The sequence below is a fragment of the Microcebus murinus genome, chromosome 1 (genome assembly GCF_040939455.1).
Source record: "Microcebus murinus isolate Inina chromosome 1, M.murinus_Inina_mat1.0, whole genome shotgun sequence".
Taxonomy (NCBI): domain Eukaryota; kingdom Metazoa; phylum Chordata; class Mammalia; order Primates; family Cheirogaleidae; genus Microcebus; species Microcebus murinus.
The window spans coordinates 79,800,870-79,823,074 of NC_134104.1; the positions used below are offsets into that span (position 1 = coordinate 79,800,870).

Below are 22,205 nucleotides of genomic sequence, written 5' to 3' on the forward strand. Positions count from 1 at the left end.
TGGGGAAAAATGGATATTATCAAATAAAAAATTTTCAAATATGAGGAGATGGTCAGAGAATTTCTGACTAAACATCTTTTCTTGAAAATATTCTTCTCCTAATGTTTTACAAAGATCTTATAGCCGCCCGCCACCACATTGGGAGGAATCTTGGAAATCATTAATCCAGATTATATAAACATTATCTAATCCTGTATGATTTATGAGGTTAGAGATAAAGTATAAGTAGTGAATTTTTACCAAACATAAAACGATTCTCTGAGACAAATAGAGTAATTAATTAAAAACCACAATGGGGTGGGGAACCTGCAGCCTCAAGGCACATGTGGCTCCTCGAGCAAATCCAAACTTTACAGAACAAATCCCTTTATTAAAAGGGTTTGTTCTGTAAAATCTGGATTCAGTCAAAAGGCTATACTCAAGGATCCAGAAGGCCACATGCAGCCCCAAGGCCACAGGTTATTCTCAATAATCTTTGCAGAATTCCACTAATCTTGGAAATGAATTTTGAAATATTCTTCAGGCCAAATTTTTTTTTTACAGGATCTTGCTCTGTTGCCCAGGCTGGAGTGCAGTGACCCATAGCTCACTGCAGCCTCAAACTCCTGGGCTCAAGCTGTCCTCCCTCCCTGGGCTCCCAAAGCTCTGGGATTACAGGCATGAGCCACTGCACTCAGCCTGGCCAAGTATTTTAATCAGACTCTATAGGCTATATCTTCCAGGAAAGTTCTTCCCCAGAGATCACGCTGTATGTAGAATATTTGTCTGTAGTTTACTTTGGGTTCCAATTACGCTGAGATCTCACATGGTAAAATGGAAAGAGCACTGGGATGGGACTCGGGAAGCGTGACTTCTCACCTATTTGAGCCACTTGTTCTTTGCCTGACCTCAAGTAAATAACTCAAACCCTTGGAATCGCACTTTCCTCCTCCATACAACAGGCTTAATGGAACCAATATGTGAAGTTGTCATGGGAAACAAATAAAATAATGCATACAAAAAGGTTCTACAAAGTAAAAAGAGCTTTGACAATAGCGACCATTTTTTGAGTACTCTGTATGTATCAGGCATTTGTTGAGAGGTTTCTATACATTATCTTATTTTTTTTTTTTTTTTTTTTTTTTTTGAGACAGAGTCTCACTTTGTTGCCCAGGCTAGAGTGAGTGCCATGGCGTCAGCCTGGCTCACAGCAACCTCAATCTCCGGGGCTCAGCGATCCTACTGCCTCAGCCTCCCGAGTAGCTGGGACTACAGGCATGCGCCACCATGCCCGGCTAATTTTTTGTATATATATATTTTTTTTAGTTGGTCAATTAATTTATTTCTATTTTTGGTAGAGACGGGGTCTCGCTCACACTGGTTTCGAACTCCTGACCTCGAGCAATCCGCCCGCCTCGGCCTCCCAGAGTGCTAGGATTACAGGCGTGAGCCACCACGCCCGGCCTCACATTATCTTATTTAATCTCACAAAAATCATAGGAGTTGACTACTATTAGGAGCTCACTTAACATATGAGGAAACTGAAGTCTAGAAAGGCTAAGTAACTTACCTTAGGCCATATAGTTTGTAATTGACAAAGCCAAGAACTACACCTAGACCACCCACCACTATAGCACACAATCTTAATCCATAACCATCATGTCTTCTTGGGTGAATATGAATTTTTGGCAGCAGTTTTATAACCTCCTGATTTATTCTATAAGGATGATGAGGGGAATTGACCATTTCTGTATGTTGCTGGTTAGTGTACATACCTTTTTCCAAGGAATTTTGGACTGTTAGCCTTTAGAAGAGCAATTTAGGTCAATACTATATTATTGTTAAGCTCTGGATTATTATTCTAGTTCCTTAACTAGTCTGAACAACATTTCTCAAGGGCCTTCTTTCTTCATGTGTGTGTGTGTGTGTGTGTGTGTGTGTGTGTGTGTGTGTGTAATTATTTTTTTCCTGGAGGAAATAGCAAAGGACAGAGTTGCTGTAGTTCTTATGCTGAAATGACCACTTATAATCTATCAGGAGAGGAGAAGAGCTACAGAAATGGAAGTCATTCACTACAGCAGAATATTTGAAAGTAGAATAGACATCTTTGAAGTTACAAGGGAAAAAATAGCCTATATTAACATAAAAGAAATGAAGAATTGTCCTGGGCAGGAAGATAAGGGCACAGAAATCTGCAAGGAGGTGGCCACTCGGGCTTCTCCACCAGAGCACGTGGGCTCTGCTGTCGGCGCAGCTGCTGTGGCCCAGGCTCCTCCGATGAAGTGAGTGAAGCTGGCAAGCTGACTCCAGAGGCCTGGGTGTCCTTTATATCGGGGACATTAGCAGATGTGTGCCCCACTTCTTAAGGTCTCCAACACAATGAGAATGTAGAACGAACAGCACTTTGAATCCTTCTTTATCTCTAGCTCTTAAAGAGTTACATAACTCTTCCTATCTCAGAGTCTTGTGCAGTAGGTTAAAGGTAATGTCAGAGGCAGAGCATGCCACTTGAGTGTTGCTCAAATGGCTTAGATGTGGGTTTGTTGTCCAGAGTGCCACATTTCCCTTCCATCTATCAGTTATTTCTTAGTAGGATTGGTATGGCCATGGCTGTGATAAGGAGAGGGTGGGGAAAGAGAAGGGAGGGGCTGTCATCCCCCAGCATTTTTTCCTGCCAGTTTTATCACCTACTACAGAACTATTCTGGGGAGACAGTGTTCATGAGTTTATCTATGCATTTACCAGCAGCCCTTGCAGATGCTGTCAAAGCTCTGTTCATATCTGTGCTTTATACTTAGGGTTGTTTTATAGCCCTCTGTTTACCTCCCCATCACACACCACCCCAACAGAACGCTGTTTTTCATGCCTCCCCAATTCCCTACACCACATTGGAATACTCAGGCTTGTTGAATGAATAAATATCCTGTCCACTTACTGAAAAATGCTACCTGATTAATTTGTTCTAATGTCTTTCCACCTAGAAAGAAGATCTTCAAATATATTTTAAATACCATAAGAATCTGCCCCGAGCTAGGGCAATCTGGCAAGAGTGTCAAGACTGCGCCTACTTTGGGGTAATGTTGAGATTATAAAATCTCCCACAATTTGTTGTCTCTAAAAATGTTTATGTGCATTACATTTTTATAGAAATCAAAACTACCAACTAGGCAGAGGGAATTTGGCATTGGGACTTTTGTTTGTTAAAAGTCTCCCATACTTTGAAATTACACATTAGAAATTTGGATGCTGCCCTTGGTCTCTATGGTACGGGCCCATGAGGAACAGCTGTAGTCTGGTGAGAAAACCATCATCCTCTTCAAGGATGGATTTTAAAAATGAAACTAAGGGCCGGGCTTGGTGGCTCACGCCTGTAATCCTAGCACTCTGGGAGGCCGAGGCGGGCGGATTGCTCAAGGTCAGGAGTTCAAAACCAGCCTGAGCGAGACCCCGTCTCTACCATAAAAATAGAAAGAAATTAATTGGCCAACTAATATATATAATATAAAAATCAGCCGGGCATGGTGGCTCGTGCCTGTAGTCCCAGCTACTCGGGAGGCTGAGGCAGGAGGATCGCTTGAGCCCAGGAGTTTGAGGTTGCTGTGAGCTAGGCTGACGCCACGGCACTCAATCTAGTCTAGGCAAGACAGTGAGACTCTGTCTCAAAAAAAAAAGAAAAAGAAACTAAGTAAAAAAAAAAAAAAAAAAAAAAAGGTCATACTTTGGGGCTCTCTGGAAGGATATCTATAAGTCATCTGTACCCTCCAGGCTCAAAATGACCTTGACCCTGCTCCCCTCCACCTTGAAAACAGGCTGCCTCCTTTTCAGAAGGTCTTAAATGCCCAACTGCCTTCTGATGGACTTGCTTTCTAAAAGGAATAGATGGTCCTGCTTCCCTAGTTGGGAAGGGTCCATCCCTTCCCAACTAGGGTCCAACTTCCCATCCCCTTTCCTCTTTCTCTCATTTCACACACTGCTTCTGGGGGACCGAACACCTCAAGAACATTCTGGAACTGCTTCACACAGCCACCTCTTTTGTCCATGAAAAGCCATTTTGTTTCTGGTATCTGAATTCTGCCACTTTTGTTCTGTGTGTGTTTGTGTTGTTTGTTTTGTTTTATGTTGTTTCTATTTGGCTTTTAAAGGTATGCCAGCGCCAACTGGATCACAATCTCCCTCTTTTTAAGTATCTTAGAGGACCAAGCCGGAGACTTATAAAATACCAGATGCTGCTCAAGGTAAAGTCAATGAGATGGTGCTTTTCCGTGCTGGGAAAACGGATGCCTGCAGGATGGTGCTCTTTTCCTTACACATAGAGAGTTGCAACTTGGTCTTCTAAGGCAAAAGATATGTCCATCTGTTGGACTTTTCTTTTCTTCCAAGTCTAAGTCAGCCGTCTTCAATGAGAAGTAAAACCACTGAGTCATTGAGTTAGAAGGGACCTGGGAGATTGGCTAGTCCAACATCCAGCCCAGGGCAGCCTGGTTTAGGGAAGGAAAGCTCTTTGGGAACAATGGGAGGAAGGGGGCACAGCCACACTGCTGGCAGCTGAGAGGGTGGGGAAGGCAGCCAGAGCCTCTGTCTCAGACATGTGAAATATCCTCTGCCCCATTTTACAGATGAGGCAAGGAGCTTCAGAGAAGACGTGTGATTTTCCCCAAAGTTACTGTTTTATGTGCATTAAAACAATGGAAAGAAGGTGGCAAAACTGTAGTCTTCCCTCCTTTTGCAACACTGACCCCCACTCTTAGATTTAGGATCTTATCCTGAGAGCAGCTTAACACAATGAATTTTGTTGTATCTGAGCTCCTAAGTGGTTCTCCCTCTCTCTCTGATCTTTACCCCTCCTTAGCAGTGAGTGAGGCATCGCCACTAGCACGTCTGCAGGCAAGCACTTCCCAGACCCCAAGCAGGACTCAAGGGTTATCCAGGCTGGTTTCCCAGGCCTGAGCTTGAGGGAAGGGTCTGGCCCGCCCCTAGAAGTTGTCTTTTGAATTAACCTATATAAGACATTTAGGTAGCTCTTGATCAGGGGCCACTGTCTCCTAATTACAAATAAATAAAAAAGAAACACCTACTGTTTACTCCTTATTTAATCCCCATGATCAGACATGCCAGCAAAGCTCTGGACTATGGAGAAACCGAGGCTCAGAGAGGTTAAGCACATTGCCCAATATTCTGCCCTCAGAAAAGGTTACTCTTTCAGGCAAGGTGCCCTAGTGTGCACCTGTAATCCCAGCTACTGGGGAGGCTGAGGTGGAAGAATCCCTTCAGTCCAGGAGTTCAAGGCCAGCCTGAGTATCATAGCCAGACCCTGACTCTGGGGAAAAAAACAAAAAGTTCTTTCAGCTTTCCATCAGAAGTTTCAGTTTCAGCCTCACTGTACCAGCTCTACTATTTACCAGTTATGGGCCCTTGACTTCTTGGGCCTTAGTGTTTTCCTGTGTAAAATGAGGTAGTGGAATCTCTTCCATCAGACTATTACCAAGCAGGCGAATAATCCATGCAGTGAGCTGGGCACAGCGTGGACCCCAGGGAGCTTTGTGTGATGTGTTGCTGTCACCTTAGACATTAAGACTGTCTGTCCCATCAGCATGGGAATGAGACTAATGATCTGCTTCTCTCTGCGAGCAACATCTGTGAGCATATTTTGATACAGGATTCACTTAGGTTCCTCTGTGCGACCTGTCTTTACAGTATGCTCACTTTAGAGGTCCCATCTCTGGACCCCGGGAGGAGGGAGCAGGACAGACGTGGTGGTCTTCCCTCCATCGGCCTGGGCTCGAGTTTTCCCACAGAGCTGACCTTTACAAGGAGCTAGGTTCTATGCCATATGCAGAAGGCCATAGAGGCATAGCATTAGAAACAGACTCTGGAGTTAGACACCTGCATCTGGATCTCGCTTCTGGAACTCACGCAAGTTACTTAACTTTTCCCAGCCTCAGACTCCTCACCTGTAGAATTAAGATAATAATAGTACTTATCCAGGTATGGATAATAGTACTTATCCAGGTATCCAGGTGTAAGTACTATTGTTGGGAGCATGAAATGAGATAATACAGGTTAAAAGCGCTTAGATGAATTTTGTGAACTGCCTTTCACTGAAGAAACAAAAAAGAGAATCACTATGAAATATTCCATGGATGATATTTCATAGCCAAGTTTGCTAGTGCTTGAAAACCAGCTCAAGCCATTGGTATGCCCCTGTAGAAAGGAAGGACCGTGCAGTGTTCTCTTCCTGAGAGGGGGAGCTCAGTCTCCTACGCATCAACCGGCTGGAAGGAGCGTGCATGTTGGACCCATTGCCTCGTGGTTTGGAAATGAGTGGAATCCTGGTGTGGGAAATCCTTTCTAAGTATAAGAGAAAGGGCAAGGAATGCTAGATTACACCACTGAAAACAAAGACACAGGAAACACTGGGGGAAATGTTAGCAAAATATGTGACACATGGTTAATATGCTTAATTAATAATGAACTCATAGGCCGGGCGCTGTGGCTCACGCCTGTAATCCTAGCTCTTGGGAGGCCGAGGCGGGCGGATTGCTCAAGGTCAGGAGTTCAAAACCAGCCTGAGCAAGAGTGAGACCCCGTCTCTACTATAAATAGAAAGAAATTAATTGGCCAACTGATATATATAAAAAATTAGCCGGGCATGGTGGCGCATGCCTGTAGTCCCAGCTACTTGGGAGGCTGAGGCAGAAGGATCACTCCAGCCCAGGAGTTTGAGGTTGCTGTGAGCTAGGCTGACGCCACGGCACTCACTCTAGCCTGGACAACAAAGCGAGACTGTCTCAACAAAAAAAAAAAAAAAAAAAAAAAAAAAATAATGAACTCATAGAAATTAATAGAAAAAAAGATGAACAAAGAGCATAGGCAGTTTACAAAAAATAAATACTGATAGCTAATTTTTTAAAGTTCTACATCTCTAGTTATCTGAGAAATTCAAATTAAAACAACAGTGAAGGCCGGGCGCGGTGGCTCACACCTGTAATCCTAGCTCTCTGGGAGGCCGAGGCGGGTGGATCGTTTGAGCTCAGGAGTTCAAGACCAGCCTGAGCAAGAGTGAGACCCCCGTCTCTACTAAAAATAATAATAATAAAAAAAAGTTAATTGGCCAACTGAAAATGGAAAAAAATAATAATAATAAAAAATAAAACAACAGTGAAGTAGGATTTCTCTGTCAATTCAATTAGCAAAGATGTTTGATTAAATGGTAATACGCCATGTAGGCTAGGGGCCAGTGAGATAGGCTGCCAGGAACACAGTTCCTCTCTGAAGAAATTGGAAATATGCCTCAAAATTCTTTACTTTTACAAATCCTCTTCTAGGAATTTATCCTCAGGAAAAATCCACAAAAGTAATTATTATTATTATTACTATAGTAAAAAAAAATGTTGAACCTAAATGTTTTATAGTAGGAGACATTACATAATTCATAACTATAGTTCAATTATGGTTTAACTATAAGCTGCACTTATATAACACTCTACCATATTTTAGAAAAATACATTGTCATGGGAAAATGTTCCTGATATACTGTTGAATGAGGAAAAGCAGGCCACAAAATCACATATACAATATGATTCTTTGTTTGTGGAAAGAACGCTGTGCCGTATGTATCATTCACTCTTTTCCTCTTACAAATTTATATACATTCTCAGTCAGCTTGGCATTAGCTGCAAGTTGTTTGCAAGTAGATTTTGTTGGCTATCTACTTTTTGATTTTCTATAAGGCTTTTGGGTTAATGCAGGGTCTGCTGGATTTTGAGTCTCCTGAAGATTTGAAGATAGACCCAGGTGACCTAGAAGGAGGCTTGGCTAAGGTACCGTACATTAAATATTACATTTTATATGACTAACTGTTAATGGTGTTTGCCTGTGGGTGGAAGGATTTATAGCAATTTTATTTTCCTTGTTTGTGATCTTTTTTTGTCTAAGTTTTCTAAAATTGTGTCTTATAATTCATAGTCAGGAAAAAACAAAATATTAAAGGCAATTTTGAAGCAGGGATTTGCAGCCCTGTGAGAAGTGGTAATATATTTTCTTCCTTCCGCATAAAAAATTTTAATGGGAATTCAAAATTAACTGAATATGTAAATTGCACACATAAAAGACTGGAAGTGGGCTGGGCGCGGTGGCTCACGCCTGTAATCCTAGCACTCTGGGAGGCTGAGGCGGGCGGATTGCTCGAAGTCAGGAGTTCGAAACCAGCAAGAGCGAGACCCCGTCTCTACTATAAATAGAAAGAAATTAATTGGCCAATATAATATATATAGAGAAAAAACAATAATATATATATATATATAAAAAAGACTGGAAGTAAACAAATATGATCAAATATCTGCTATGGTTTTCCTGAATGGTAGGATTATGTATGATTTATATTTTCTTCTTTGTACCTCTTAGAATATCTAACTTTTATACATTATGCCTTGTTATCCTCTGAGAGAGAGAGAGAGAAAAAAAAAATTCTAGGAGAGACTCCAAGGTTCTCTTGGAAGACGCAGTGGCCATGCCAAGTTAGGAAGAAATTTGTGGTTTAGTGATGGGGCTTGGTTTCAATTTCCTATAAAATGTTTTGGTTTTAACAAGAAAAACTTGAGACATGTGTCGAGGAGCAGTCACTTGCATGCTGCCTCTGCTCAGGGTGAAGCAGCTCAGGGCACAGGTAATGATTTCAAAGCCTGAAGCAAGGGTGGCTAGCTCTAGTTAGAGGAGTTTAATAATGTTTGTAAGGATTTTTCTGAGCCCTACATTATATACCATAAAACTAGCTGCCTGGTTTGTTTGTAAGAGGAGGGTTAGTGGGTAGAAAAGGGGTAGGAACAGATATTACTCCTACATATCTAAAAGGAAATTGAGTTTTAAGTGTTGGGTAAGGAAGAATGTAAGATATAAGAACTTTTGATCCCTTACTGATGACATTAAAATAAACTCAGGTGAGAGTCTGCTGTCTTTCACCAGGAACTGAAGCTTATTTACTATGAATTCAGGAAACTACAACCCCTGGCACATGTTCACTGGAGGCAGCATGGTCTGGTCCGTTCCTCAGCCCTGTCAGTCAGATCTCTGACCCAAAGGTGCTCATACTTTCGGCAGAGATTAAGAGAATACCCAGCCCTTTGACATCATGCGGTAGAGGACAAAAAGAGGTGGGGCTAGATGGGGGGCAGCAAAGAGCTATCTGTTCTTTGTTGTAGAAATTGAAGTGTTAAAAAATATGTACATGGAATAAACCAGAACCTTTTTGTTTGTATTTATCAGGTACCAGATAAATACACCATGTGGGTAGTAGGGGCATAAAATGCAGAAACGCAAGCAAAAGCCTTTCAAACTGAAACGATCACCCCTCTCGCATCCTAAGTGTCACTGTGTCTAATAATGGGAACGTTGGTCTCTTTCAGAGCATGTTGGCTTATCTCCTTGTCATCTTCAATTGTGGTGCGATGTGAGGAGGGCTCGGTAAAGGGAGGAAGGGCAGAGCTACGGGAAATTCGATGTGGGAAATGCGACCTTTGTGGCTTTGACACATATATCATTAGCGCCTGTCTACATGGCAGCCATGTACACTCTGTGATGGTTTCCAGAGGTTGGGGTGAGGGGAATGAGTGGCACTAGTCAAAGGGTACAAAGCTTCAATTATGCAAGATGAATACATCCTAGAGCTACACTGTAGCATAGTGCTATGATTAGCAGACCTTCATTGCACATGTAAAAATTTGCTGAAAGGGTGCCTCTTATGTTAAGTGTTCTTATCATCATCATAATCATCATGAACATCATGATCGCCATCATAAATAAAGAGGGCTGGAGGAAATTTTTGTTTCCATGTGGAGAGTTTCCATGTAAACTCTATTGGAGTTTACAAATGTCCTCTTCTGGGATGGTTTTAAGTATAATTTTACCCATAGGAATAAGACTTTCACATTAAATGTAAGAATATGATACTCAGATGGTATTTTTCAGTAAGCCCCGGAGGTTAGGGGGATAAATGAGGGAGAAGCCTGTTTAAAGGGGCTCAGTTTTTTCATGCTTTAAAAAAGCTGAGTTCTTTATGTTTCTTATATAGCAGGAATATAATGTCAATGGTTTTATGAACTTCATTTGTCACAAATATAATGTACAGAAGGTTTGGCAGATGATTTTGCTTGTCTGTATATCATATACTTAAACAGCAAATATCTTCAGCCACAGTTCCTTAGGAGCAGGGAGATAGATTCATGTGCCCACCTTCTCAGTCAGTGCTGGCTGGATCCACAGCGCCTTATCTCTGTCCTGTTTTTCTTCTCCATCTGGTAGATGGTATGCTTTTGATTTCCAACATGGCATTTGTCTGCCACAGGATGGACCAAAGAGGACCAAGAATTCAGCATTCTCAGCCGAACTACAGCAAGCTTTGGCGATGATAGAGGATTTGATCAAGTCCTGTGAGCTGGCCATAGACCTAGCAGCAGTCACTGGATGTCCGGTATGTTCCATAGCAAGTGTTGGGACATTTCACACAACAGGCAGAGACAGTATTACAAAGGTAGGAGACTTGGTGGCAAAGTTAGAGAAATAATCTGTGGTAAAGGGATATGGCTCTGAAGAAGGCCATGGAATGAGCCAGCAAACCTGTATAACAAGATTCCAAGCAGCCTCCAGCACTTTCAGGAATCTTGGGTTATGTTCCTCAGGATCCTAAATGTTGGGACTGACCCAGAGACCGGACAAACCAGAAACTCAGGGGCCAGAACATATATGGGCAGGGGAAAACTGCTGCAGGAGTCATTTTTTTCTAATTCATGGCACTATGAAAATACTTAAAGATTTAAAAGATGTTCCTTCTTGCCTCCTCTAGAGTTTCTCTGCGAAAAGCATTTCGAAAATGTGTCCTATATGAGAGTTGAGCCCCATTTTACATCGCAGCTGGTCCGACAAGTACACAGCACGCATCCCTTAATCCAGTGGTTGAAAGAAAAGCCAAGAGAGTGCAATTTCCAGACCAACGATGATGCTGGGGAGCTGAGCTCTCTCAGCTCTAGTGTTAGTGTCAACTCCGAGCAGGCCAGTCCCAGGCATTCCAGGCAAACCGTCCTCTATAAATGCATGATCTCTTTGGGAGGAGACATAGTTAATATTGGACTCTTTTTCACTTTTCAGTTGTCTAGGTTTTGGTTCAGGTGTATTTGTTTTTTATCACTGTCATAGTAAGTTACCACAAGCTCGGTGGCTTAGCATGGCACAAATTTATTATCTTACAGTTCTTGGGTCAGAAGTTCAACACAGTCTCATGCTGAGATCAAGGTGTCTGCCTTCCTTTTTGGAGACTCTAGGCGCAAATCTGTTGTTTTCCCTGAGTTTTCCAGTTTAAAAGGGCCACCCACATTCCTTGGTTCCTGGCCTCTTCCTCCAGCTTCAAAGCCAGCAATAGCAGGTTGAGTTCTTCTCACATCGCATCACTCTGACCTTCTCTTATGCTTCTCTGCCACTTTTAGGACCCTTGTGATTACATTGGGCCCACCTGGATAATCCAAAGTAATCTCCCCCTTCTTGGAGTCAACCGATTAATAATCTTAATTTCCTATGAAATCTTAATTCCCCTTTGCCATGTAACCTGACATATTCTCAGATTCTGGGGATTAGGATGTAGACATCTTCGGGAAGCCTTTACTCTGCTAACCACACAGGGTGCAAGCATTTTGAAAATTACATTTTAGACAGAGACTTTCCTTCTCTTTTTTTTTTCCTTTTCATTATTACCTGGTTCTAAACATATTGTTTATTGAGATCTTAGTAGAGGAAATGACCTTTATTTTCTTTCCTCATCATAAATCAAACCATGCAAATTACTTAGGGACTAATGTGATCTTATTCCTTCCTTTCCTGGTATTTCTCTGGCCAGCATCTTGGAAACTTAGCCTCACTGGGTTTGCTGTGACCCCGGGCAGGATGCCGTTACTGTCCTCTGGGGCTCCAAGGTGCTCTCTGCTGATGACTCATGTGATTTAAGAGGACATTCATGAACTACATGGCACAGTTAGGGTGTGTGGGGGGAGGGGATCATTTCCTTAGCAATAATTTTTTTTTCTTCAGCTAAGGAAAGTCAAGAGAACAATTTTTCAAATCAATTTGGGATATCTTTCTGTTCTTTTCTTTTTATTTTGAATCACGTGTCAACTACCCCATCAGATGTCCATTTCCTTGATTCAAATTGATATTCCAGAAATGATACACAGAGCAGGAAACTGAATGTAAATAACACAGGAGGAGGAAGTTGTGTGGAAAGAATGATTAAAACATGAGGAGATAGCAATCTAATTTCATTCCAACCAGCTTATGGGCAAATAAGAGGAACCAGTTTATGGAATATTAGATAGTTTACACTAAATGCAAAGGAACTGTCTTGCCCATGTGTCTTCAGAATTGTGCCTTTGACAGATGCTCTGTAGTTTCTTCTCTGCTAAGACTTCAGCTTGCTTTTATGTCTAATATGTTAGCTAATTTCTCCTGACAGTTTTGTATAATCCTATTGAATTGTGAAGGAGTAGGCATTGGAATTTTCAACTTTCTACTTTGAGAGCCGATCTATGGAAACAATAATTAACCTAAGATCACATGGGTGTCAGCTTAGACTATTTCTGGCTCACTCCCTATCCAGGGTAATAGCTACACTCTTTATTTGGTTCTGAGTAGAGCTGACTAACAACTCAATTACTTCTAACTCAAATCTAATGATTCTGAGATCTCTGCCTCAGTTTTGTAGAATTTAATCACAGGTGTTTCTAATCACATGCCTTAGGCATGGATGAATCCAGAGCTTAACCTCTTAGTTTCACCACTTGAAATTCATTATTAACCTGGTTTTATAAAGGAAAGAAATTGAATGTGAATGGATGAATTCATAATTAAAACAACTGGAAAAAAATTCCCTTCTGATACTAACATTTTTTCCCTCTTGTGCATATTCAATTAGTCCTTGATTTAATTTTATCACAGAAGTTTAAAAAGATGTTTTAAACAAGTTTGTTTTATGGAACGCTGGGATGTAATTTACTTCTCTCTGTTTGCAAAGAAAAAGAAAAAGGTTTTCCTGTATTTAAATTCAATGCATAATAGAAATGCATTTAAATACTCACTTGGGCCGTGGCTCATGCCTGTAATCCTAGCTCTTTGGGGCTCATGCCTATAATCCTAGCTCTTTGGGAGGCCTAGGCAGGAGGAAGATCTGAGGTAGGGAGTGTGAGGTTGCAGTGAGCTATGATGACATCACTGCATTTTTTTCCAGGCAACAGAGTAAGACCCTATCTCTAAAAAAAAAAAAAAACTGACTTGCCAGGAACAAATTCCAAAGTTGAATAATAAAGGTTGAATGAAACATTTTTCTTCTCTAGAATAAATTCAGTAAAGGATGTATTATTATGGCAAGTTCATTGTGGGCTAGGCCAGGTATTTTATTGCTATTTCAGTTCCCTTTTACCTTACTATAGTGTTGGCCGCAGAGATAAGGCTGAGTAAATTATCCTAGTAACACAACGAAATTGCCTTGTGCATCTTCCCACCCTCATGAAGTCTGCGTCAAAGGGTGGTCGTCAGGAGTAAACGCAGGTTAAATCATAGGCAAGGCACTGAGCACCATGCCCGGTGCCTGGTAGATGCTGAATAAATGGTTAGTCCTGAGTTATTTGGGGACCTGCATAGACTGGAAGGAAGAAACCTTTTGCTTCTGGCTGTTGTAATCAGGGGCTCCTACAGCTTCTGCTTTTCATTTCTGGACCAGGTTTTTTGTTGATTCACTTATCCAGATGTTTCCTGCTACTTTGTGCAAGAAGTATGTGACTGTCACATTAACTCCTACTGCCAGGAATTGAAACTTGGGTACCCAAAAGAGGTCTCCTGCTGAGGCTGGCTTCCCTAGATTCACTCTCTCATCTAGATTCTTCATTTGGCCAGTGTAGGCACATTTACAATTCTTATCCCCAAGCTCTTACCCACGAAATGCCCATGCATGAAAATGGTAGCATTTACTAGTTTACCTGCAATCGTTTCCCATATGGAGGAGGCCATCTGACTTCTCACTTGCTTATTTGTTTGAGGTAGCCCCTGTGCTCCATCTCTGAGCTCACAGCCATCAGGTTCTTCAGCACACCATGTGACAAAACCACACTTCTTTGTCACTAGTGGAAAACGGTTGAGAGTATATTAGTTTCCAGGACTGCTGTAACAAAGTACCACAAACTGGATCTCTTCTCTCACAGTTTTGAAGCCTCGACGTCCAAAATCAAGGTGTCAACAGGATCATGTTGTCTCTGAAGACTCCAGGGAAGAATCCTTCCTTTTCTCTTACCAGTTTCTGGTGGTTGCCAGCAATTGCTGGAATCCCTTGTTAGATGACTATATCAATCCAATTCCTTCCTCTGTCTTCACATGACTATCTTCCCTCGTGTGTCTCTCTGTCTCTGTTTTCTCTTTTTATAAGGACTCCAGTCATTGGATTGGGACCCACCTTAATTCAGTGTGACTTCTTTTAACTAATTACATCTACAAAGATCCTCTTTCTAATAAGGTCACATTATGAAGTTCCAGTAGACATGAGTTTTGAGGGGGGACACTATTCAACCCAGTTCCATGCCCTCTACCCCTAGGCACCACTAAATGCCAATAAACAAATTAATACTTACTCGGGAACAAGTTTTTGAATGAGATTATGTACTTGGTATCTGGCCTTGGGATCAATTACAGTCTGGTTGGAAAGAAAGGATACATACGGTTGAAAAGATAGCCAAGGGTCATCTTTACCTGCTCTGGGGGATCTCCCCATAGCTTCCCTTTGGAGGTGGGGTGGCTCCACACAGCATTCGCCCTGCTGACAGTGGCGTGTGTGTGCCTGCCCTTCATTAGCACTGTACAGGGCACGTGCTCATCCACTGGAGGTTGTACCTTGAGCGTCAAGATGTCCGATCCCATCATGAGCATGGTCCTGAGAAGATTTATGCAAGGTGACCCAGAGGATATGCAGCTATATAATTTAGCCAGACTCAAAAGACCTGGTAATTCTCTGCAGTAGTCTCCAGTAATGATGGACTTACTGGAAAAGCTGACCCACGGAACCTGGGAAGAGTGAGAACAATGGCAGAGCCAGGCTCACAGACATGGGACTGAACAAGTCCGGGATCTACAGCAGCTCTGAGGCCTTGGCTTGAGGAGTGAGTTGGGATTCTTACCTGTGTGCCCTGCCTGTCTGTGCCAGGTACACCCACATGCCTGCTCTCCCCTCCTACCTCCTGCTGACTGGTTTTGTCCCTCCACCAATGTCTTTCCCACTTTCTCATAGTTTCTGGTGACTCACCTTCTTCACAGCTCTGTTTCCTTCTCAATTATTCCACCACCTACTTTCTCATAAAGCATCCCACAGCCGCAACTCTTGCTGGTCACTGCCCTCTCCTCAGTTGTCTTCAGCTCAGAGAGGGATCACACTGGAACTCAGCACATCTTTTTTCTACTGGGGTCCTGTGGTCAGTTGCTGGCCCCCTCTGATTCATATCCTTTGGTCACTTGCTTATCAAGATGCAAGCAGCCGTGGCCCTGAGTGGGATGAGAAGTAAAGTTCAGAGGTGATGAAAAGCAAGCCTTGCTGCCCAAGGCTGCCTCTTCTGCAGGGCTGTGGTCAAGGTGGTTTCTTCTACAACAGCCCATGGCCTTGACAGACACCTTAGCCAACATCGCCCATCTTCAGCAGGTCACTAGAGAGTGCATACCTGCACTTGTTCCCCTCCCCCATCCTCCTGGCCTCTTTTGGAATTGCTGCTTACAACTCGCTATGAAGTGATGCCTCCACATTGACCAAATGTGTTCTTCTGAGCAGCTTTACCTGAAATATGTTCCTCTATCTGTCGTAGATGTGGTTGAGGATGTTGCTCAGTGACCCTTTCTCCTGCCGGAGAAAACTTTCTTTTGTCTGATTATTAGAAATAGCTGTATCTTTCCTGAACAACTGGTTTGAGTATGTCTTCAGACATAATGAATCCTATAATTCACCTGTGTTTCTTTCTGTATTGCCTACTTGGAGGTCAGAGCCAAGTCTGCAACAAGTTTACATGGCAGTAATGTATGGATTTTACATAGAGCCTCTTCTTTTTTTTTTTTTTTTTTTTAATCTTTTTTAAAGATACACATTCTCAATACATTGCCCCAGCTGGTCTCGAACTCTTGGCCTCAAGCAGTCCTCCTGCCTCAGCCTCCCAAGTAGCTAGAACTACAGGCACAAGCCACCATGATAGCTTCTTTATTCTTTAATCACCCTAATTTCCTCAGTTATTTTCTGTCTGCCTTTACTGTATATATTTGTGTAAAATGTGTCAAATGTTTTAAATGAGGTAGAGTATAAAAATGTTTTAAAATATTAATAGAAACTACAGGTTATCCAAAATGCTTAGGAGTAGAAGTATTTTGGATTTTGGGGGGTTTTGGAATATTTACATATACATAAAACATATTGGGAATAGGACCCAATTTTGAGCATGAAATTCATTTATATTTCCTATATATCTTATATACATAGAGTGAAGGTAATTTTACACAGAGATGGGGCTGATAGTTTTTAATAGTTTTATGCATGGAACAAAGTTTTGACTGCATCCCACCACGTGAGATCAGGTGTGGGATTTTCTACTTGTGGCATCATATTGGCACCCAAAAAGGTTAGGATTTTGGAACATTTCAGATTTTGGATTTTTAGATTAGGGGTGTTCAACCTGTACTGATGACAGTTGTCCATGTGTCAAGTATTAAGCCCCTACTTTTACTAGTTGCTTTGAAAAAATCTTCTGCACTATTTATATCTGAGTACAAATTGAATGGGTTTAAAAGAGAAAGAAATCACTGAGGGCTGTAGTGATTACATTTGAGTGGGTCCTTGAAGGACAGAGTGAAAAACTTCTCAAGAGTCCTCATGGACCTATCCACCCATCTGTCTTGGAACGTGGTCAAGCCAAGCCTGTGTAATACAGAGCAGGAACATCATGCTTTTAGGAAAGAAGGCCTTATGGCTTGGGGGTCTTTACTCCTCAGTGAGATTTTATTCACCAGTTTATACATGTACGTTTTCCAAAGCATAAAAAGAAAATTAGCATAGGCCGGGCACGGTGGCTCATGCCTGTAATCCTAGCTCTCTGGGAGGCCGAGGAGGCGGGCGGATCGTTTGAGTTCAGGAGTTCGAAACCAACCTGAGCAAGAGTGAGACCCCGTCTCTACTATAAATAGAAAGAAATTAATTGGCCAACTAATATATATACAAAAAAATTAGCCGGGCATGGTGGCGCATGCCTGTAGTCCCAGCTACTTGGGAGGCTGAGGCAGTAGGATCGCTTGAGCCCAGGAGTTTGAGGTTGTTGTGAGCTAAGCTGACGCCATGGCACTCACTCTAGCCTGGGCAACAAAGTGAGACTCTGTCTCAAAAAAAAAAAAAAAAAAGAAAAAGAAAAAGAAAATTAGCATAGAAAATACTGCCACAAACGCCATAGAAATGACTTGAAGTTTTTATTTTAAACTTTCAGAAGTATAGTCAATTCTTTCCAAAAAGATATTCATGGTGGTTTATGCTTGTAATCCCAGCAATTTGGGAGGCTGAGGTGGGAGGATCACTTGATGCCAGGAGTTCAAGACCAGCCTCAGCAGCACAGCTAACCCTCATCTAAAAAAATATTTTTTTTTTTTATAGAATGTCTTTTGTTCTTTTAGGTAGATGCCCAGTAATAGGATTGCTGGATCAAATCATATATCTACTTGTATCTCTTTAAGGTATCTCCATATTGCTTTCCACAGAGGTTGAACTAGTTTGCAGTCCCACCAGCAGTATAGAAGTGTTCCTGTCTCTCTACATCCACGCCAACATTTATTGTTTTGGGACTTTTTGATAAAACTCATTCTCATTGGAGATAAGTGATATCTCATTGTGGTTTTGATTTGCATTTCCCTGATGATTAGAGATGAGCATTTTTTCATATGTTTTTTGGCCATTATTCTGTCTTTTTTTGAAAAGATTCTATTCATGTCCTTTGCCCACTTTTTGATAGGGCAGTTTGATTTTTTCTTGCTGATTTTCCTGAGTTCTAAGTAGATTCTAGTTATCAGCCTTTTACCAGATGTGTAGCTTGCGAAAATTTTCTCCCATTCTGTAGGTTATCTGTTTGCTCTCTTAACAGTTTCTTTGGCTGTGCAGAAGCTTTGTAATTTGATCAGGTCCCATTTATTTATTTTTGTTGTTGCTGTGATTGCCTTTGGGGTCTTCTTCATAAATTCTTTTCCTAGGCCAATGTCTAGAAATGTATTTCCAATGTTTTCCTCTAGAATTCTAATAGTTTCACACCTTAGATTTAAGTCTGTTACCCAGCATGAGTTGATTTTTGTGAGAGGTTAAAGGTGTGGACCTGTTTCAGTCTTCTACATGTGGCTATCCAGTTTTCCCAGCACCATTTATTGAATAAGGATTCTTTTCCCCAGTGTATGTTTTTGCCTGCTTTGTCAAAGATTAGCTGGCTATATGAGGATGCTTATATATCTGGGTTCTCTGGTCTGTTCCACTGGTCAATGTCCCTGTTCTTGTGCCAGTTAAAAGCTGTTTTAATTACTATAGCCTTGTAGTATAGTTTGAAGTCTGGTAAATTGATACCTCCTATTTTGTTGTTATTGCCTAGGACTGTTTTTGCTATATGGGGTCTTCTCTGGTTCCATATGAAGCATAAAATAATTTTTTCTATATCTGTGAAAAATTACGATGGTATTTTAATAGGGATTGCATGGACTCTGTAGATCACTTTGGGTAGTATAGACATTTTAACAATGTTGATTCTGCCGACCCATGAGCATGGTATGGTTTTCCACTTGTTTACATCCTCTGCTATTTCCTTCCTCAGTTTTTCATAGTTCTCCCTATAGAGGTCTTTTACCTTCTTAGTTAAATATATTCCTAGGTACTTTATTTTCTTTGTTGCTATTGTGAAGGGAGTTGAGTCTTTGATTTGGTTCCCAGTTTGACTGTTATTGGCGTATATGAATGCCCCTGATTTGTGTGTATTGATTTTGTGTCCTGAGACATCTGCACTCGAATGTTTATAGCAGCACGATTCACAATTGCAAAGATGTGTAAACAACCCAAGTGCCCATCAATACGTGAGTGGATTAAAAATATGTGATATATGTATACCATGGAGTACTATTCAGCTATAAGAAACAATGGTGATATAGCACCTCTTGTGTTTTCCTGGATAGAGCTGGAACCCATTCTACTAAGTGAATTTTTCCAAGAATGGAAAAATAAGCACCACATGTACTCACTAGCAAATTGGTTTCAGGGATCAACATATAGGAATAACATTTATTGGGCATCAGGCAGATGGGAGGGAGGAGGAGGGGATGGGTATATACATACATAATGAGTGCAATGCACACCATCTGGGGGATGGACATGCTTGCTTGAAGCTCTGACTCTGTGGGGGAAGGTAGGGAAAGGCAACACACGTAACCTAAACATCTGTACCCCCATAATATGCTGAAATAAAAAAATAATAAAAACTAAAAATTTTAATAAAATCAATAAAAGATATTTAGAGTTTGTTCAATATATAAATAATAAATTATTAAGATTTCCAACCAATTATAAATAAAGTACGTATTTCTCAGAAACAGTAGGGATTGATCTCAGCAAGATATAACTCAGGGAGATTTCTTTGTCATGGTCCTATTCAAATAATTTGCCCTTTTGATATTTTGATTCAGGGAAATGAATTTTTGGTCATCTGCTCTAAGTGATCTAATTTTTTAAAAACGCCAAATAAAATACCATGCTCTGAACTGATCTCACTCTCCTGCCCTTTGGAGAGAGCTCAGAGAAGGAATGGTCATCTCATCTGTACTGTGAGCCAGGCATATGAGAGAGGCAGGCTTGCTGGTGGAGGAAGAAGCATCACAATGTGTATCCTAGAGTCAAATAGACTTTTTTTGAAAAAAAAAAAAATCTGTCATTTGGGGTTATCTTTGTATGTCCACCCACTCTGAGAAACACAGTGAAAAATGAAATTACTGTTTCTATCACAATGTATGAAGATTATGTCACTCAAAGTTTTCTCCTTTCAGAACAAACCTCATGTACTCAGGTTCTCATGTACCTGAAGCAGATGTTAGGATGCAGATGGAACACATGGATTATCATAGCTCCATAACGCAGCAACTATTCTGTCTCTCCTGAGCAGAATTAAAATGTTAACTTCTTGCCCTTTTTAAGTAGGCTGTCATATATCAAGCACAAAGAAAAAGAAATGGAATTTTGCTAGCTAAAAGTAATTACAATACAGAGATAAAATACATGAACTAAAATATCTTTAGTTTAAGTATCTCTAACATCCTTTGTCTATTACCTTGTCTAGTTGAACTGATTTTCTTACGTAACCGAGAATGGTGCCTTGCCCAGTGATGCTCACAAAACTATAGTTTTGATTTAGTGACAGATTAGCCCAAGTGGTACTTTTGGAATTGTAAACCTCAAGTAAGCATGTTTTATATGAAAAAAGATTCCAAAGTATTCTTTCTCTGTCAAGTAATTTAACAGCTTTTTCTGTATGTCTGTGTCTCTGGAAGGGTGATATCGGAAAACTGGGCAAGATGTTGATGCACGGCCCTTTCAGCGTCTGGACAATCCACAAGGACCGTTATAAAATGAAGGATTTTATTCGATTTAAGCCCAGCCAGAGGCAAATCTATCTCTTTGAAAGGGGAATAGTATTCTGTAAGATACACGTGGAGCCTGGTGACCAGGGGCAATCTCCTCATTACAGCTTTAAGAAGTCTATGAAGGTAAAGGAAGTCCTCTGGTATCTGAGAGTCACCACAACCCAGTGGAGAGAGGGGGAGAGGGGGAGAGAGAGAGATCCTCAGCATAGATGAGAAAGCTGAATCTCAGAGAGGTCAAGTGAACTTGCCAAATACCACACAACAGAGCTAGACTCCACATCCAGGTCTGTCTGAGTCTAGAGTCAGGGCTTGTAATCAGTTGTAGGCAGAGCCAGGGCTGGCATAGAGGTGCCTTTGTGCTAAGTAAAGAAAAGGGACCTTATGGTAGCCTATCTAGACAAACTAAGCACCCTCTTTCCTCCAGGCAGACGGGTGAAAGACTTGGCGATTAGAGCATGGGCTGGATTTCATCTCAGACTTGCCCTTCTCAACTGCACATCTTTGTGTTTAAGTCTAGGCAGTATCCTGACCCTGGGGGTCTAGGGACTCATGTCTACCCCAAGCATAATTGTTTCTCACCTGTATAAGAAATGTTTCATAGCCACCTAGCTATGAGATACACACACACACACACACACACACACACACACAAATACAAACACTTGTGCTCTTTTGATTAAAGTGATTAATTTATTCATAGTAGCCTTTGTTATTTATGTCTCTAAATGGATACTCATTCAGTTACTGTTACATAGAGATTTGTGAAATAGGTTCTAAAGGAGAGACGATCTCTTCACTTAAAAGTTGAGATCTACCACTCTCTTTATGAAATGATATAGTCTGTGTTACCTTCTGAAACAGACAAGACAGACAACATGGTGCCAGATTGTGTTTTATGCTCCCTTGGAGCCACTAACAGGAAAGTAAAACACTTGGAAGGAAGATGGAAGAAGAGAGCTGTCAAGGATAGAAAGGATTAGAGTGACTGACTGGGACAATTTTAAAATCAGAAAATGGTGACATACAACATTTCTCTTCCTTCTTTTACAATAGTTGATGACACTTTCAATTCGCCAGCTTGGAAGGGGAAGCACTAAAAAGTTTGAAATTGCCAACCAAAATGGACTTGAGAAATACATCCTGCAGGTAAAGAACATACCTTCCCCATAGGTCTCCTCTGCTCTTTCCCTATTGTGTTCTCATGACTTGACAAGTTATTTTCTATGTCATTATTCTAAAGGTTGCTCAGAGAATAAAAGCCCTATCCAATTAATACTCAGGGTGATCTGATACTCATAGTATTTTCTTATCTATAATTGCAGGCAGCTTCAAAAGAAATCAGAGATTGTTGGTTTTCAGAAATAAGTAAATTACTGATGGAGGAACAAAACAATATTAAAGGTAGGTTACCCCTGCGGACTTTAGTCTGGAGAGAGATGCTGATCCAGCTTTGTGGTGGGTGTACAGATTGGAGATACTATTAAAGAAAAGAAGAATAACTAGGAGAATAACTGTGGCCACAT

General features: G+C 41.2%; 1 protein-coding gene across 3 annotated transcripts in view; it reads left to right on the forward strand.

Annotated features, from left to right (window-relative positions):
* Positions 1-22,205, forward strand: part of MCF2L2 (MCF.2 cell line derived transforming sequence-like 2) — a 209,069-nt gene that overhangs the window by 169,244 nt on the left and 17,620 nt on the right. For 2 of the 3 annotated variants that reach the window (XR_012919427.1, XM_076003608.1), the window contains exons 19-25: positions 2,961-3,053; positions 4,122-4,214; positions 7,728-7,799; positions 10,319-10,444; positions 20,590-20,805; positions 21,736-21,828; positions 22,005-22,083. Coding sequence is in view for 2 of the 3 variants with exons in the window: in XM_076003608.1 (XP_075859723.1) it covers positions 2,961-3,053; positions 4,122-4,214; positions 7,728-7,799; positions 10,319-10,444; positions 20,590-20,805; positions 21,736-21,828; positions 22,005-22,083 (772 nt within the window). In the remaining variant the exon portion in view is untranslated. The remainder of the gene's footprint in view (positions 1-2,960; positions 3,054-4,121; positions 4,215-7,727; positions 7,800-10,318; positions 10,445-20,589; positions 20,806-21,735; positions 21,829-22,004; positions 22,084-22,205) is intronic. The other variant, XM_076003609.1, reaches the window with a different exon arrangement.